This window comes from Arvicola amphibius, chromosome 15 (genome assembly GCF_903992535.2).
Source record: "Arvicola amphibius chromosome 15, mArvAmp1.2, whole genome shotgun sequence".
NCBI lineage: Eukaryota > Metazoa > Chordata > Mammalia > Rodentia > Cricetidae > Arvicola > Arvicola amphibius.
In genome coordinates, this window is record NC_052061.1 from 52229114 (window position 1) to 52246114 (window position 17001).

General features: G+C 49.0%; 1 protein-coding gene across 2 annotated transcripts in view; it reads right to left on the minus strand.

Moving 5' to 3' along the window:
- Tarbp1 (TAR (HIV-1) RNA binding protein 1) overlaps positions 1 to 12986 on the minus strand; it is a 47584-nt gene extending 34598 nt beyond the window's left edge. For both annotated transcript variants that reach the window (XM_038312274.1, XM_038312275.1), the window contains exons 1-6: positions 12176 to 12986; positions 6989 to 7086; positions 5796 to 5865; positions 2978 to 3132; positions 2775 to 2827; positions 851 to 948 (exon numbers count right to left, since the gene is read on the minus strand). In XM_038312274.1, coding sequence (XP_038168202.1) covers positions 851 to 948; positions 2775 to 2827; positions 2978 to 3132; positions 5796 to 5865; positions 6989 to 7086; positions 12176 to 12986 — 1285 coding nt within the window. The remainder of the gene's footprint in view (positions 1 to 850; positions 949 to 2774; positions 2828 to 2977; positions 3133 to 5795; positions 5866 to 6988; positions 7087 to 12175) is intronic.
- Positions 12987 to 17001: the final 4015 nt, after the last annotated feature.

The window sequence follows — 17001 nt, forward strand, 5'->3', positions numbered from 1 at the left end:
AAAATTCCAGAGACTTCTCAAAGCTGGAGGAGCTACTGGGAACCGTGGGTAAGCATTCTGCTCTCTCCTGGCTGCGCTAATCAGGTCCAGTACACACTGTCTCATACCGACCCCTCACTCGGTACAACAGTCAGACTTCCGGGCCACGCCACCAACACCAGGCGGGCAGTCTCCATGGGGCCACTCTGCTGGGCTTGCCAGCCATGCTGCAGATATGCAGCCCCAAGAGCTCAAAGCTGGCAGCTCCACTGTCCTCTCCAGGAACTAACTGCTTTTAAAAGAGCCAGTGAGACAACCAACTCAAGTCCTGATACCGCACACCATATTCACCTCTTTTGAATAGGTGGTATCACTGGTCATCTTGCCAATAAATAAATATGAAAAAATCCAGACTTAGGCTCAGTAAAGGTCACAAAGGCCACTGTGACAAGATGATTCAAAGAGGAATAAGCCCTTCTAATACCTGGCAACAAGAGTCTCGGTGCTTTGTGTCCACTTCCAAACTTGGCTCAAAAATTAAAAAAAAAAAAAAAAAAAAAAAAAAAAAAATTTAACCCCAGCCCAGGAAAGTGGGCTGATTCCAGGGTACAGGACTACAGACGTGTGTGCTCCTTAGCTACGGAGCTGCCTTTCTGCTGCAAAGGTCAACCCAGAGAGGGCTGGGTACTGTTCAGTACCTTTCCTTGACTTAGCCTTGTTTGCTAACGCTTGCAGAGGAGACAGTATACAGACCACAAGGCCAGTCACCCGCTGCAGACACCTGCACGGCACCAATCATGACAGTCACGTGATGGCACATGTACCAGAACATGCTAAGTTAAAATGTAAATTAAAACCTCTAAGAACATACTCTTTGCTTCTTCTGGAAGAAGAGAAACGTAAGCGACCAGAAACGTCTGCAGCTTTAATCCCAGGGGAGAGCCACTTCCCAACAGTTGCCCTGGGGATCTGCGAACAAAGGGGAGAAAAATATGGACTTAAAATCCACTTACAAATAAGCATACAGACATTAGTCTAAACGCAACATGGTTCCCAGCAGTAAGTAACTGGACAAGGCCTCTTTGCCCTGGACTTGCGTTTTATTTCTCAGTAATGTTTGGAGACTCTCTGAACACAGAAACATCTGGGTGTTCTAGCAGAACAAGCAGGACTCTCCAGGACTCTGGGCTGTTAGACTGAAGGGGCAAGGCAGCCTGGATAACATCCTCTTCCCTCCTGACACGCATAGTCTAGCATCATAATAAAACGGCTGAGGACAATCAACTTAAACTATACTTTTTTGTTTCCAACATATAACTCAGTAGCTTTCCATCCCTAGGTTAAAGGAGCACTCCCAGTGAAGACAAGTACCGGACAGGCCTCACATCCGCTACAGTTGTTTCACTGTGAATGCAGACTCCACCTTGGGTTTCTGGCTCTGTGTGTTATCTGCTGACTGCACACTGCCCAGCTGCCTCACGGATGTGGAATGCCATCGAGCAATGACTCCCTGAAGACTCATGTCCTGTCAATCATGCCATTTTATGCTGTTGATATGTATGCATCAGACACTAGAAACTAATAGGTTCCTGTCAGTTGGCCTGGATGCTAGCTAGCATTTTTAAAGAAATGGGTGGGAATGGGGTGGTTTTCTTTTTTAGAGCCGCTCCCTCCCCAAGCGTAACTTGCTTCTAGTTATGAACTCAAGTGATCAATATCAGAAAAACAAAACAATTCTAAAAGCAGAGATCTGAACGGGCAGTTTCAGGGTATCAATAATTCTCCCAATGAGGCTAAGGCAGAAAACTGACAAGCTTCCGACTGCTAACCTTTTCCAAGCGCGAAAGCTGTGGACAAGCAGACCTCCTATAAGCCATGGCAGCCACTGTCAGATACAGAAAGGAATGTTAGAGTGGGCTGTGCCAGACATACTGGTGTGAGCTCACGGTTCTTAATACAGAGGGACAAAGAGGATGAGAGAGGAGGGAGAGAGGGAAAGAGAGAGAGAGATGGCCGGGTGGAAGTAGGGAGGGACAGACACATGAATGAAACATGCAGAAGGGTACGTAAGTTCAGCAGAGTAACACACACACACACACACACACACACGAAGTGATGACTCAGAAAATCCCATCAGACATTAACATCTGCTGACTCTAGTGAACAATGAAGAACAACTCTCTGTATAAGCCCTGAACTTTTCTGAAAAACTGTGACACCAAGTCGAAATTAAAAAGCTAAAATAAAAGGTGAGCTAGGCGTGTTTCATGACATCAGTGTGCATAAGTGCACAGCTGCTGGGGGCTAGCCGTGTTTCATGACATCAGTGTGCATAAGTGCACAGCTGCTGGGGGCTAGCCGTGTTCCATGACATCAGTGTGCATAACTGCACAGCTACTGGGGGCTAAGTATGTTTCATGACATCAGCGTGTACAGATGCACGGCACTGCACAGCTGCTGGGGGCCAGGTGTGTTTCATGACATCAGTGCACAGATGCATTCACTGCACAGCTGCTGGGGGCTAGGCGTGTTCCATGACATCAGCGTGTACAGATGCACAGCTGCTGGGGACTAGGCGTGTTCCATGACATCAGTATGTGTAAGTGCACAGCTGCCGGGGCTAGGCGTGTTTCATGACATCAGTGCACAGATGCACTGTACCGCACTGCTGCTAGGGAAGAGAATGACCCTTTGGGTCAGACCCTCTGTCCATGTTGTGCCACTGCCCAACACGCACAATGCCCTGTGCCTGGTCCCCGGCCCCACAGCAATGCCAGAGCAGCATGGGCACTTACCTGCTGTACAGACAGCTCTCTGAGAGGGCATCCATCAGCGGGCCAGTGATAAACTAAAAGGGAAAAGGAAGGGAATTAACATGAATTTCCAGCTGCCTTTGCTCTCCACAGGAGAGCAGAGGGGCAGAGCGGGTTAATGCAGATGACCTTCACCTTCTCTGTCCTGAAGATGGCGAAGGAGGAAGAGGCTGGGATGTTTTTACCTTGGAGAGTTCCGGTGAATACGGAGGCAGAGGCGATCTCACGGCATACAGCTCCAAGAAGTGGATCACACCTTCTTTGGTCAGGATTTTATTCTCGCTTTCAAACATTCTTGCATAAATGCACATGAGCCAGGAGGGATGAACAAGCCAGCAGCCTGCGGGAACAAGCACCCGAACTGACACACACCTCAGCTTTAGATCTCTGTGTGGAGACTGAGGATCACACCACAAACCTGCATGTGACAGAGTCACACTGACAATGTAAGAGCACCGGCTTGGGGAGATTGTTCATCACACACCCACAGAGCTTGTGGAACCCAGTCACCTCAGCGGTCAGCATTGTGGACGCACTCAGCTGCTGCAGGCACCACGGCACTCAGGACAGCACTGGCTGTGTGTGTGTGTGTGTGTGTGTGTGTGTGTGTGTGTGTGTGTGTGTGTGTGTATGAACGGAACCTTACAACTGGGGTGGGTTCAGCTTGTTCTCCCCTCAGCTGGTTTCAGGCCATTTTTCATACACAAATCTCAAACTGTCACCCTCTACTTACACCCTCTGCCTAGCTTCCCACCGTTCTTAAACTGTGAACAAGACACAGGCTGGCACTGGCTGCCCGCTCAGCAGACTCACTTTCCTCGGTGCCCCTACCATTCTCACAGAGCTAGCTCCCCATCTCAGGCTGGTCAGCTCCCAGCTAGAAGTTTGTATGTCACCCCTAGGTCGGCCTGACCCCCCCTTTCACATGATCTTCTTTCAGTCCCTTCTCTGTTCTCTTCATAGGACTCGCAGCCAAAACTGCTGTTTCATAAAAATTTTTAAAAAATTTTTAAAAAAAAGACAAAACTCAAATGGAAAGTACGTTCCCAGCCTCCAGTGCTTGTACACACTGACGTGGAGTAAGGGACCTCTCAAGTGACTGTACAACTGAATCCACAGTAAAAGACAGAATAAGGGCTGGAGGGATGGCTCAGTGGTCAAGAGCACTAGCCGCTCTTCCAGAGCACTGGGGTTCGAGTCTCAGCGCCTACGTGGGGCGGCTCACACCCAGCTGTAACTCCAGCTCCAGCAAAGCTAACACCTTGTGGCCTCTGAGGGCACCTGCATGCATGTGGTGTATCACATAGGCACATCCACGCATTCACATAAATAAAAATAAAGCTTAAAGATAGAATATATGTGTACCTTCTATTGATTGTTCCTGATTCTTCAAATAGTCTTTATTTAATTATACTAGAATTTTTTTTTATCTCATTGTATTCTACAGCTAAACTGGCCTATTGTTTGTAATCTACCCCAACATGTTTTTTCAACTCTCTGTCAACGGGAACTTTTCAAAACCAGTCAATGCTATTTGGTTTGGCTTGCTAACTGCCACGAGCAAAGCATGAAATGATGTAATGGGAGCATCATTTTAAAAGCTAGAGCTCAGGAGAATGGCAGATCCCATTACATGCTAGCCCAGGTGGGACAAGAGATGCCTACGGCCTGTGAAAGCACTCACTGTGTCAGAGAACGGCCAGAGCCATCCGCAGAATAAAGACCAATTCCTCAGAGGTCAGCCCATCAGTGAGGTGACTACCCAGGGCAGTTACTACCTACGGGGTGCAGTCCTCATGAATAAACACATGATAGGGCACCTTCCCATTCCTATGGACAGGAAGTCTCCAGCCTGCAGTTACTGCATCGCTGGCTGAAGTTCAGCCTCACAAAGCCACTTGAGGAAGCTCCAGGTTTGCTGTGTTTCAGGAGTGATCGAGGGCTCAAAACACAGGTGAAGTCACACCACTGAATGCCCTCTTCCTAAGAACTCCAAGACACCTGAAACAGGATCTACCCCCACCCAGTCTAACAAACAAAAAATAGATGTGTATTTATATATTAAAAAGACACATTAAGGCAATAAGCCTGGAAAGCAATTAGAAGTGTATATCCATATTAGAAGGGTATTATTATAAAAATAGCCCTACCACGAAAGCATTGGCAGTCTCTTATTTGTGTGGGTGTGGAGGGGTACATGTGCATGTGTCCCAGCATGGGCACACGTGTGTAGAGGCCAGAGCCTGACATCCGGTGTCTTCCTCAACCCTCTCCACCTTATATATCAAGGCAAGGTCTCCTGCTGAGCCCAGAGCTTGCTGATCTGGCTAGTCTATCTAGCCAGCCCACCCAGGGCTCTCCTGTGTCTGCCTCAGGAATTCTGCAATTGCAGGAGGGTCACCAGACCCACAAGGCATTTATATGGGTGCTGAGGATCTGAACTCTGGGTCTCACGCTTGCACCAAGGCCTTTGCCCACTGGGCCCTCTCCCCAGCCTGCTCTACTAAGGACACACAATGAGATTTACAGATGAAATCAAAGGAAACTGAGCTGCTGGAGAGGGAGCAGCAGAGGCCGCATGGGCCCAGGAGACGAGGCTGCCCACTGTGTGCGTCCACCATGACCGAGACAGGCCCCGGTTCATCACACATATTCTTTCCTTTCTATAATGAAAGGAAATAGTTTGAAATATTTATAATAAATTTCTTTACAAAAATCTAATCATACTTCTAAATTACTGAGATTTCTGCAGCCATTGAAAGCTATGTTGTAAAGAGATGGGTAGAGGGTACAGTGTGGACACAGGGCCAGTGTGCTCAGAGAGCACGTACCCACAATGCTGAGGCTAGCACCACTTGCTAGAGGCACTGCAGGTTGATCCCATTTCCTCCTCACGGTTTGATGGTTTTCCCAAAGCCTCTGATAGATAATGGTTAGTTATGAGATCGGGGGACTAATGTTATTAAAGCAAACAAATGAACAGAACCAAAAAGCAATCGTTACCATTTTCCTCTGATACTGCGTATTCAAACAGACTGTTTAGCTTGGGTAAGACTGGCTTTATGACATGTATCTAAAAACAAGAGCAAAGAATCTCATGAAAAATCGCATGAAACCGCTTTGAGACCTCAGGGGAAGGTTCCTGTTTACATAATTGCGGCCTTTCTCTCGCTGCTGTGTCTGAAACAGGTGTCAGGAGCCTGGTTCCCCCAGGTCTGAGCAGCATCAGTGATTCAATGTCTGTGAGACTGAGCAGCGAAGCTGGGGAACACTGTCCAGACCCCGGGTTATGGAACGTCCTGACTCAGAGGATTGTCTGACCCCAGAGCGGACAACGCTGGGAGATAAAACAGTAAATGCACGGAAGCGCTTACCCTAAGTCCCACCACTGTCGGGGTCACACACTGGGAAGCACCATGGGTTCAGAGCTCAGGGTTCCGGGGTCTCTTAAACCATGCTGTGACAGCTCAGCTAGAGTCTGGCTCGCAAATTTCAAAGCAACTTGAAATCTAAGTTTCTAAAATAAATAGGCTTATGGGTTAACTGACCGAAGCAACCCAGCAATCTTATCTGAATTTAGAAAGGCTTCCTAGAGCCCATCCTGCATCTCAATACACTTAGCATGGGCAGGGGGAGACATAAAGACTGACACCTCCTATTGATGTGTATCCACAGATACTGACCACGGTCTACAGCTTGCAGACAGGGGACCACACACAGGAACCCTTAGCACAGGAACCTTAGAGCTGAGGAGTCTTACACACTGGGACCCTTGGAGATGAGAACCTCTAGGAACCATACAGACAGGAACCCTGCCATGCAGGGACTCTCACAGAGAGTGACCTTTAAAGACCAGGACGGCTGCACAGGTGACCCCTAGAAATGTGTCTTAGACGAACTGAACCCAAAGTATGGGGAGGGCCCAGTAATTTACACCTGGTAACATGCTGGAGCACGCCGACAAATACGGCAGTTGGAGAATGCCAAGGGGGGACCAAGTGAGACTAAATTTTTGCACAATCACATGAATCCACTAAGTGCATTCTTTAATTTCCTGAAACAATTCACATGCTATCTTAAACTGTATCCATTTCAGGAAACAAAGGATTCGGTCATGCTGTACAGGCTGGCCTTCCCATGAGGCCTGAAAAGGGGCCCATGGGCTGTAGGATTCACTAAGACAGGAGAACACGTACCTGATTTCCCTCTAGGACTTCCATGATCAAGATATAGTTTTCCCAGAACTTTAGAAGCTCGTCTTTTTTCTTCTCAGACCACCAGAACAGGCTTGGACCTAGGAAAGTTTCAACAGGAAAGGGAAGTCAGCTCTTTCTTTAGCTGTGGTTAAGGCCTTCATCACAGCTATTCTTAACCCAATTCCAGTGTCACCCAACAAGGCACCTGCTAACCTGGGAGGGGACCACTTAAAGAGCTTGGGAAACTCAAACGGAAATTTGTTGTCAAATACTCCTTTACCCTGTGTGAAGATGTGTCACTATGATTGGTATAATAAAAAACTAACTGGTCAATAGCCAGGCAGGAGGTATAGATGGGACTTCTGGACAGAGAGAGCTCTGGGAAGAAGGCAGAGTTGCCAGCCAGACGAAGAGGAAGCAGGATGGGCAATACAGAGTAAAGGTAACTGAGCCACATGAAAGAATGTAGATTCAAAGATATGGGCTAATTTAAGTTATAAGAAGTAGTTAGGAACAAACCTAAGGCAAGGTCGAGCTTTCATAATTAAAAATAAGTCTCCATGTCATTTTCTCGTGAACTGGTGGCCCAAAGAAAAACCTTTCTACAGAACTTCTGTTTAATTTTATTTTGTTGTTGTTGTGTGCTTGATTGACTACTCTGAATTTGAATTTTTGCTTTTATTTGGGTTGAGGGATTTTTTGAGGTTGTTTATCTCAGCAACAGAAAAGTAACTAAGACAGAGGACAAGTCCAGAGGTTCCAAGTCAAGAAGAGAAGCAGAAAGAGACAGCCAGGGGAGCTGGAGAGATGGCTCAGTGGTTAAGAGCATTGCCTGCTCTTCCAAAGGTCCTGAGTTCAATTCCCAGCAACCACATTGTGAGATGGCTCACAACCATCTGTAATGGGGTCTGGTGCCCTCTTCTGGCCTGCAGGCATACACACAGACAGAATATTGTATACATAATAAATAAGTATGAGAGAGAGAGAGAGAGAGAGAGAGAGAGAGAGAGAGAGAGAGAGAGAGCGCGCGCTCAGGAAAACTTCCAAGAGTGTCGCACACGAGTGAAAGAGGAGACTCCAGGAGGCCAGGGACATGAACCCCAGGAACCTCCATGGAGAAGCCACAGGCCACCCTTAAGCAAGATCCAGAATCATCCCAACTTCCCAAAAGCAACAGTAGACTCTCCAGCTTCTCAAACACAGCTGGATGGATGGAGGCCTTTAAACTTGGATGCAAAGGAGCCTCATTTGTGCGGCAGGCAGCGCGTTGTCTCATAAAATTTGGATAGAAATGTCTCCCCCAGCTGGAGATGGGCTGATCAAACCATCAGTCGAGCTATAGGGACAAAATGAAGGTATGTAGACTGTCTCCGCTCTACTTTGGAAGCAGGAAGCCACACACAAGCAGTTCCGCCAGAAAAGGAAATGACATATAACCCACAAACCCCAAATGTTCAGGAGCCATCAGAGAGTGCAAGGCCAAAGGTCAGTACAGTAACAGTACAGCTGACAAAAATCATGAGACTAACTCATGGGAGAACTCCAGCGAGAAAAGCCAGTTCGCAAAGCTTTGGGACGATTTGTCTTTGGACTAGCCATTGTCACCTCTGTAGAGCCCTTGTGAGGTCACTGTGTTCCCCTTTCCATAGTGGGATTCATCCCAGGAAAGCCCAGCAGTGCATTAATTATTGGGCATAGCTCCCTTATGCACTGTATACTGGATGACTTTCCATGTGGCTGTATGATCTTGATATACAGAATATATACCAGGTGCCTTGAACTCCAGAAAAGAACCAGGAGAAAGGAAATGATTCTCACTCAGGCCAGAACAAAGCTGTCACTTGGCCTGGAGACTGGAAATGCCAGGCTCCGGATTTTACGCTATAGATGTTATCTCTAGGGCTCAGAGATTCCATTCCCTTTAATTCAGCTAGCAAAAATGCCAATGCTCACTCTGGTTGCCATGGTTACCACAAATGCTGTGTCTCCAGCAGCTGGGAAAGGCAGCGAAAGAACTGCTCGGCATTTATCAATTACAAAGTCTATATTAACAAACCACACACATGTAATTAACACACAAACTCCCTCTCTTAGACATCACAGCCTTCTAATTCACCCCTTCTCAGGTATGCCCAGGCGCTCCACAGCCACACCCCCCTCTGAGACTAATCAGCAACTGGCACCTGCTTTGTCAGTCTTATCTGTCTGTGGTCCTAAACAGTGCACGCCTGGTATCCTTGCTGTGTCACAAAGAATTGTTAATTGTGTCTGTGTGGGTGTATAACCTGGAAAACCTTGTGGGATCCAGAGACACGATGAGATTTATGTGAGCTGATCTATTCCTTCACCTTCCTAGCTTTCTAACCAGTGCTCACTGGCTACAGCGTTCCTCCTGGATCCTGAGAGGCACATAAACCTCCATAGTACAGAAAGAAAGTGTCCCCAGAAGAAGGGGCACACAGCTGTTCCCCACATCTGGTGAAGCATGGAGTTACGGGTGTTCTCCACCCTCAACAGGAGTTCTTACAACATGGCATTGAGAGGCTCTGAGTTGGCAGAGCGAACAGATTAGAATCCCCGGGAACCCTAAGAGCCACCAGCTCTTTTTCTGGCTTCCTGAGGACACAGGAAGGTTGCACACAGGTGTGTAAAACCCTGGAGGGTCAGCCGGGCGGTGGTGGCGCACGCCTTTAATCCCAGCACTCGAGAGGCAGAGGCAGGCGGATCTCTGTGAGTTCGAGGCCAGCCTGGTCTACAAAAGCTAGTTCCAGGCCAGGCTCTAAAAAAGCTGCAGAGAAACCCTGTCTCGAAAAACCAAAAAAAAAAAAAAAAAAAAAAAAAAAAAAAAAAAAAAAAAAAAAAACCCTGGAGGGTCTGCACATCTGTCTTAGTCCGTGGGGTAGAAGGACTTGTCCGTGCCCATGTCCCACAGGGCACTCACTGCTCAACAACTCCCCACCCCTGGCTGTCACTGGAAGCCACCTCTGCAAAGGGGCCAAAGCCCTTGTCCCTAACCTGATAGCAAGCAGAGGCTAGCTCCCTCTGGAAAGGAAGAGGGGCAGAAAAGCTCTTCTGAAACTGCACTGAGAGGCCAATAGGAGTCCACTGTGTGGGAAAGGCAAGAAAACTGACCAATTCCTGCTGGATCCACCCCTGAGACAAAGCTGGTGTGGGCTTCAGAGAGGGGGATGGCAATGGGGAGGAGGGGGTAACCAGAAGGGGGTTAGTCAGAAGCGGGACGGTGGTCAGCAGAGGGGGAAAGACCAGAAGGGGGTGGTCTGAAGGCGGCGTGGTCTCTGTGCTCGAGACCTCTCTCCAGCCACAGCGAGTGCAGCAGACATTGAGAGCACTGGCTGCACCAAGCCTTTCTCCATGCACAAGACAGAAGTTACATGTTCCCAGAGAGGACCCAGAGCAAGCAGGAATAACTTCAGCCCCAAAGCACAGACCCACAAGTCTGGGATGCCACTGGAGAGGCAGCCATCAGAAGCTAAGCGATAGGCCCCAACTGGCATGGCTCAGCAGCCAAAGCATCAGGAAAACTTCAGGCTCTCCAGTCTTCACCCCGTGCATGAGGCGACCAGAACCTCCCTCCCCAGAACTAAGTAAGAGAGCGCGAGAAAGCTCGGCAACAGCAACTCAAAGCCCGCTCAACCACAAACCAGGTCCCTCTACACAAAGCCATGTGCTACGAACCTAAGGGAAGTTAAAGGCCCATCGCTAAGCAGAAATATTTACTGTCTCTACTCATCATAAACAAGAAACTCCATGATCCAGAGATAAAACAGAAAGCAAAGCCAAACTTAGACATCCAGCTATTGAACACGTGAAGAACCGTTACGTCAAAGGACGTAACGGGAAAGCTAAACAGCATGGAGGAACAGATGATCGGCTTGGGGATATGTCAAAAGATGGGAAGAAATTTTAAAAGTTCAAATGGAGGCTGGGAGGGCGGCTCAGTGGGTAAAGGCACTTGCTGCCAAGCCTGACGACCTGAGTTCCATCCCTGGGCCCTACCAAAGTGGAAAGAGAGGACCAACTCCCACAAATTACTCTGACCTCCTACAAGGGTGCCAATAGCATACACACACAATAAAATAATAAAAAGTTCAAATGGAAATGACAGACGTGATAACCCATGTAGAAATAGCATCATTGTGGCATGCGCTTGTAAGCCCAGCTGAGGAGGCAGAGGCAGAATGGGGGATGAAAGGATTCCTGGTCAGCCAGTCTAACTAAATGCTGAGTTCTGGATTCAGAGAGAGACCCTGACTCAAAAAATAAAGTGGAGAGTGAGGAAAACACCTTCTGTTGACTTCTGGCCTGTAAACACAGCGCAACACACACAGGCGCATACACACATACACGCGCACAAGCACGCACACACACGTGCAAACATTAACAAACCCTGCTCCTACAGTTCCCAAAGGGAATGTCAAGAGACCAGTACTTAATTCTGTACCTCAAGCTTCAAGCGTTAACTTGGGACACACCACCTTTCTTTAGAATGATACAGGTGTCAACCCTTCCTTTTTCTATCAGGATGTCAGGGCATGGAGCAGGCTTGGGGTACAGATCACGCTACCGCCATGTGTAGTATCACACCCTACTCTGGGTCCACTGTTCCCAAAGCTCAAGCGGAAATCGCTATAGAGGTGCCACACCAGGTGCCAAATCCCCTTAGGACGAGGTGGACGGCCCTTGAAGAACTGGTTTGGGGAAGCTGGGTGGAGCTGGGGCAAAGAGACAAGCAGGTACCAAGCTGGAGAGATGGCTCGGTGGCTAAGAGCACTTAATGCTCGTCTAGAGGACCGGGGTTTGGTTCCCAGCACACACAACAGGTAATTCACAACTGCCTTTAACTCCAGCTCAAGGAGATCAGATGCCCTCCCAGGCACCTACACGCACGTGGTACACACAGGAGCAATACATTGACATAAATATTTTTATCTTTTTTTGGTTTTTTTTTTTTTTTTTGAGACAGGGTTTCTCTGCAGTTTTTTAGAGCCTGTCCTGGAACTAGCTCTTGTAGACCAGGCTGGTCTCGAACTCACAGAGATCCACCTGCCTCTGCCTCCCGAGTGCTGGGATTAAAGGCGTGTGCCACCACCGCCCAATAAGTATTTTTAGAAATACTTATAGAAATAAATACTTATAGAAATAAATTTTAGAGAGAGAAGTGGGTACCCATTGTGTCCTGGGGACCGCAGGTACAGTCCATCGCCAGCTCTGCAGACACCTGCACAGCCCTCTGCAGCAGGTAGCGCGCGCGCTTGCGCGTGAGCGCGTCCTGTGCGCGGCCCAGTCCAGCCTGCACGGTTCTCCAGAAGCGGCCGCAGAGGCGCGCGTCGAGGTCCTCATGGCGCGCACGAGACGACAGTAGTTTCTCGGCCAGCGCGCTCAGCACCAGCAGCTCTGGCCCAGTGCGGCCCTCAGCTCCGGGTCCCGGGGAAGCCAGAGTGTCCCAAGCCGCGCGCAACGCCGGTTCTGCACTCTGTGCCAGCGCGGGCAGCAGGCGCGCGCCCACGGCAGGCGGCGCGTCCCCGGCCAGCGCCAGCTCCACGGACGCGCGCGCCAGGCGACGCAGCAGCGGGGCATCATCGAGGGCGCGCAGACACGGCGCCACGGCGGCCAGAAGCTCCACGGCCGGCACGTTCGGCAGCTCGCGCAGCGCCTCCTCGGCCAGCGCCACCGCCAGTTCGGGCCCTGCCAGGCGGGCGCACGACCGCAGCGCCGCGCTCGCCGCCCGGAGCACGCGCGGCCCCGCCGGCCCTCCACCGGGAGACGCGTGCAGCCAGGGCACCAGGTGGCCCCTGGCCACCTCGTGTGCCGCCTCGGCCAGCCCGCCGGCGCCCGCGCCGCGCTCCTCCAGCCGCTGCAGCACCAGGCGCAGAGTCTCCGCCCGCTCCGCACTCGCCTCCCCGCCGCACAGTACCCCCAAAAGTGCGCCGGGCTCCCGGCTGTGGGCCAGAAGCGCGTCCGCCAACACCCGCTCCATTACGCGGGGAGCCGACCCCGTGCGCGTGCGCCGGCCGCTTTAAGCGTGAGTGCGCTTGCGCAGCGAGATGTTCCCGCCCACACACTCCCAGCCCGGCGTAGAACCACCTGTGGTTCCTTCCACTTAGATGAGGGTCCTAGAGCCAGCCCTAGGGTGTAAGGCCTCCGGCCACCCTGACCCTTACAGTTTTTAGCAAGAAGAGTCGCTGCAGAGACGTTCACTGTAGTATTACACCAGTTCCGGGGCTCCTGATTAGAAAGAGGTCTGGGGCCGAAATTAGCTAAGAGGCACCAAATTCGCATAGATGCCCATAGCAGTCCCACAGTCGGCTCCTTTCAAAAACGCTCCTTTGAGCTACCACAAAGACCCTAACACAATGGATACAAAATGCACTCTGGATTTACGTGTTGAAAATAAGTCATGAGGGAGATGAGATGGCTCGTTGGGTAAAGTGCTTTCTCTGTAAGCATGAGAATCCGAGTTGGAATCCCCACCGAGGGGTAACTGCCATCCCGCGTGACTGAGACAGGAAGATCTCTGGAGTTGCTGATCAGCCAGTGTGGCTGAGGTCAGTTCCAGGTTCAGTGAGGGAGCCTGTGGCTTAGGAACTAGGTGGGAGCAGGGCGTGGTGGCACACGCCTTTAATCCCAGCCCTGGGGAGGCTGAGGCAGGAGAACCACCCGGAATTCGAGGCCAATCTGGTCTACATTCCAGGACTACAAAGAGACACCTTGTCACAAAAACAAACACACACAAGGTGGAAGAAGACACCACACACGAACCCCTAGCTTCTACAAACAGACACACACACACACACACACGGTGTGAGCCCCCACCTCACATGCTAATACAATCATATCCTCCACACACTGACAAGTCATGAAGTCAGCTTGTACATGACTGGCATTATAAGTAAGTACCGGAAGCCTGAGGCCGGAGCATCACCAATTCAAAGCCTGCCTGGGCTACAGAATGAGATCAAGATCAGTCCTGGCAATATGGTGAGACTGTGTCTCCAAACATAAGAGGGCTGGGGAAGCTGCTAGGTGGGAGGAAACATTCCCAGCATGAATGAGGTCCTGGGTTCAAACTGGGGGGGGGGGGGGTAGGGAAATAATATGGATAAAGTAAGAATGACTTGGGGTGTGGGCATGCGGGGTCTCACACTTAAGTGAATAGGCTGCAGCTGAGCTCAAGGCCCTAGTTCAAGACTACAGATCAATACTGTTCTGGTGGGAGCGTCACCCCAGCCCCCAGCATCCATATACCCAGAGTCTGAATCGTTCTGGTGGAGGCTTCACCCCAGCCCCTGGCATCCATATACCCAAAGAGTCTGCAATGTTCTGGTGGAAGTTTCACCCCAAGTCCCCTACCTCATCTCTCTCCAAATCCTGCCACCTCTCAGAGAGCCCGCCAAATGGTGACCCTTCCCCAAGAGATGCTCAAGACCACTCCCACAGGGTATTTAAACTGCCTCCCCCGAAACAGACATGTGGTTCCAGTCTCTCTTTCCCATCTCCTCGGGGGGGGGGGGGCTGGAAAATCATCCAGGAGAGTTCTATCCTTTAAACCTGGGCTTTTTAAATTTCGTTTGACTTGATCTGATTTGGATTGCTGCATCGGCCAAGAGACTTACAGGGTGCAGAAAATTTTCAGATACTTCACAATGCCATCTGCTGGATCCCATGAGCAAACTCAAAACCAGGCTTCCCTATGTAGTTCTGTATTTCTGACAGTCTCCACTGCCTGATTCAGACTCAGACAAAGAAGACCTCATCTTGACATGCACATGGCTGGTCTCGCTCCTCACTGAATCTCAGGTTTAACTGAAGGAGTGATGTGGATTCCCTTTGTCTTTCTAAGCGTGAAATCTGCCCCTTAGTCAATGAGAGAGACTCAGCCCCACCATCAAATAGCTTGACATAAAATAATATGAAAATAGTTTTAAAGTTAACTGATACTACAAATGAAAGATTTCCCTAGTGTCTCAGTCATTCTGTTTGCCTTAAAAAGATTCCATTTTAAACCCATTTAGAATATTGGTAAATATCTATTGCTTAGCTCACGGAAAGTGGTTAGAAATACCATTTCTCTCATCATAAGCAGATATCAAGCATAAAATGGTTTTTTAAAAAAAATAAGTTTTGAGCAGACACTTAACAAATGAAGATATAAAATGATAACTGCTTGCAAAGGTGTCTGACATTTTTAATCATAAGAAAATGCGCATTAAATCCACAAGGAGACAGCCACCCTTTCATGATCCTAAGGAAGATCTGAAACACCAAGTGAGGGCTGGCAAGATGACAAGGGGTAGAGGTCCTCGCTGCCAACCCAGACAACCTGAGTTGGATCCGACGTGGTGGAAGAGAGCTGACTGTTGCCAGCTCTTTCCTGACCTCTGTGCTGGGACACTGTGGTACCCAGTCCTGGGCGCACATTCTCAAATAAATACAGCACAATAAAGTTTTAAACAGTATTTTAGAATGCTAAATGGCAAGGGCCAAGGACGGGAAACTAGGAGGATTTTGCATCGCTGGCAGGCAGGGAAATGTTAGGATTGCTTTGAAATATTGTTTCCCGTAAAGATACAATATATCTACTTTATGATGTAGCGACCACACGCTCCATTGCCCCACCCCTCCACCTCCCCACCCGGAGTGTTTAAATAACCTCTAGACTAAAGAGTCTTTGTAGGAAGCTGCTTTTTGTAACATTACACTTTGTAACAAGCTAAACATTCCTCCTCAGCGGACCCTGGATGCATAAATAGCCATTTGCAAGATAAGGCCATGGACAAGTACAGAGAGCTGATCACTCATCTCTGCAGAGTTGTGGATAAATGTGAGATCTCCAGCAGTGTTTGCATCCTGAAGATTCCATTTGCTGACATTCAAACATCAGCAAAGCGCCTGTTGCGTTAGAGATGAGGATTGCAGTGGCCCGTGGAAAATGTGGAAGGTCTAGGACCTGCCAGGAGGGAAACTTCTAGGGCAATATTTTAATTGGATTTGGGTGTTGATTACACAATCTAACATTTGTCAAAAATGCCTTGAACCCTTGAGAGCTCTGCATTTCATTCTGTATAAATTTTATCTTGGTTTTTAAAAATGACTTCTACAAAAGAAAAGGTAAGTTGGTCTGTGTGTTTGAACTCTTTTACTCATAGACTTAAGCCCTGTAAAGAGCATGGCTTCCAGGCCAGCCAGGAGCTGATGAAGGCAGCCAATTTGATAACCTGATAAGCTTATCCCTTTCACAGCCCTTCCCTCCCTCTTCTCTCTCTCTCTCATATGTAAGCATGAGTATGTGCATTTGTGTGTGCATGCACGTACACACACACGCATCTTTGTGAATATACACATACACATATATGCACAACCTCAATGTGCTGTTCTTTAGGCCCTATCTGCCTTGTTTTTTGAGGCAGGGTCTCTCACCAGTCTGGAGCTTGCCAAGTAAGCTAGACTTGCTGGTCGGGAAGCCCCAGGGATCTGCCTGTCTCCACATCCTTAGACCTGGGATTACACTTTCATGCATATGGGTATGTATGTGTACAATTATATAAATACAACACGCTGAGCATGTTTTTGGTTTCAGGGATGACCACTTTATATTGGATAGCCAGTTTGGGGACTAATACCCAGATAGGCCAACTCCCCTCTCCACACAGTCATTAGTTACCTGTAGCTCTTTGTCTAGAAGTGAGATTCCTCCCTCTGCCCATTCTTCTTTCTTGAGCCGCTGTCTTCCTCGGATTCCTTCTCTGCCTTCCCTATCCTTCTGTTTTCTATGCTTCCCCAGCTCCATCACTGTGTTCCTTTCTTTCTGCCCATGTTTTCAGAGTGTCATCCACTGCCAAGCTCTGTTTTTGTTTTTTGTTTTTTGGGTTTGCTTGTTCCTCTCTTTCTTTTTCGTTCTGTAAATGTCTCCTGAATAACTTCGTTAAAGCCATAGTCTTGGGGCTGAGTAGCCCAGTTGGTAGAGTGCTTGTCTAGAATGCATGAATCCCGGG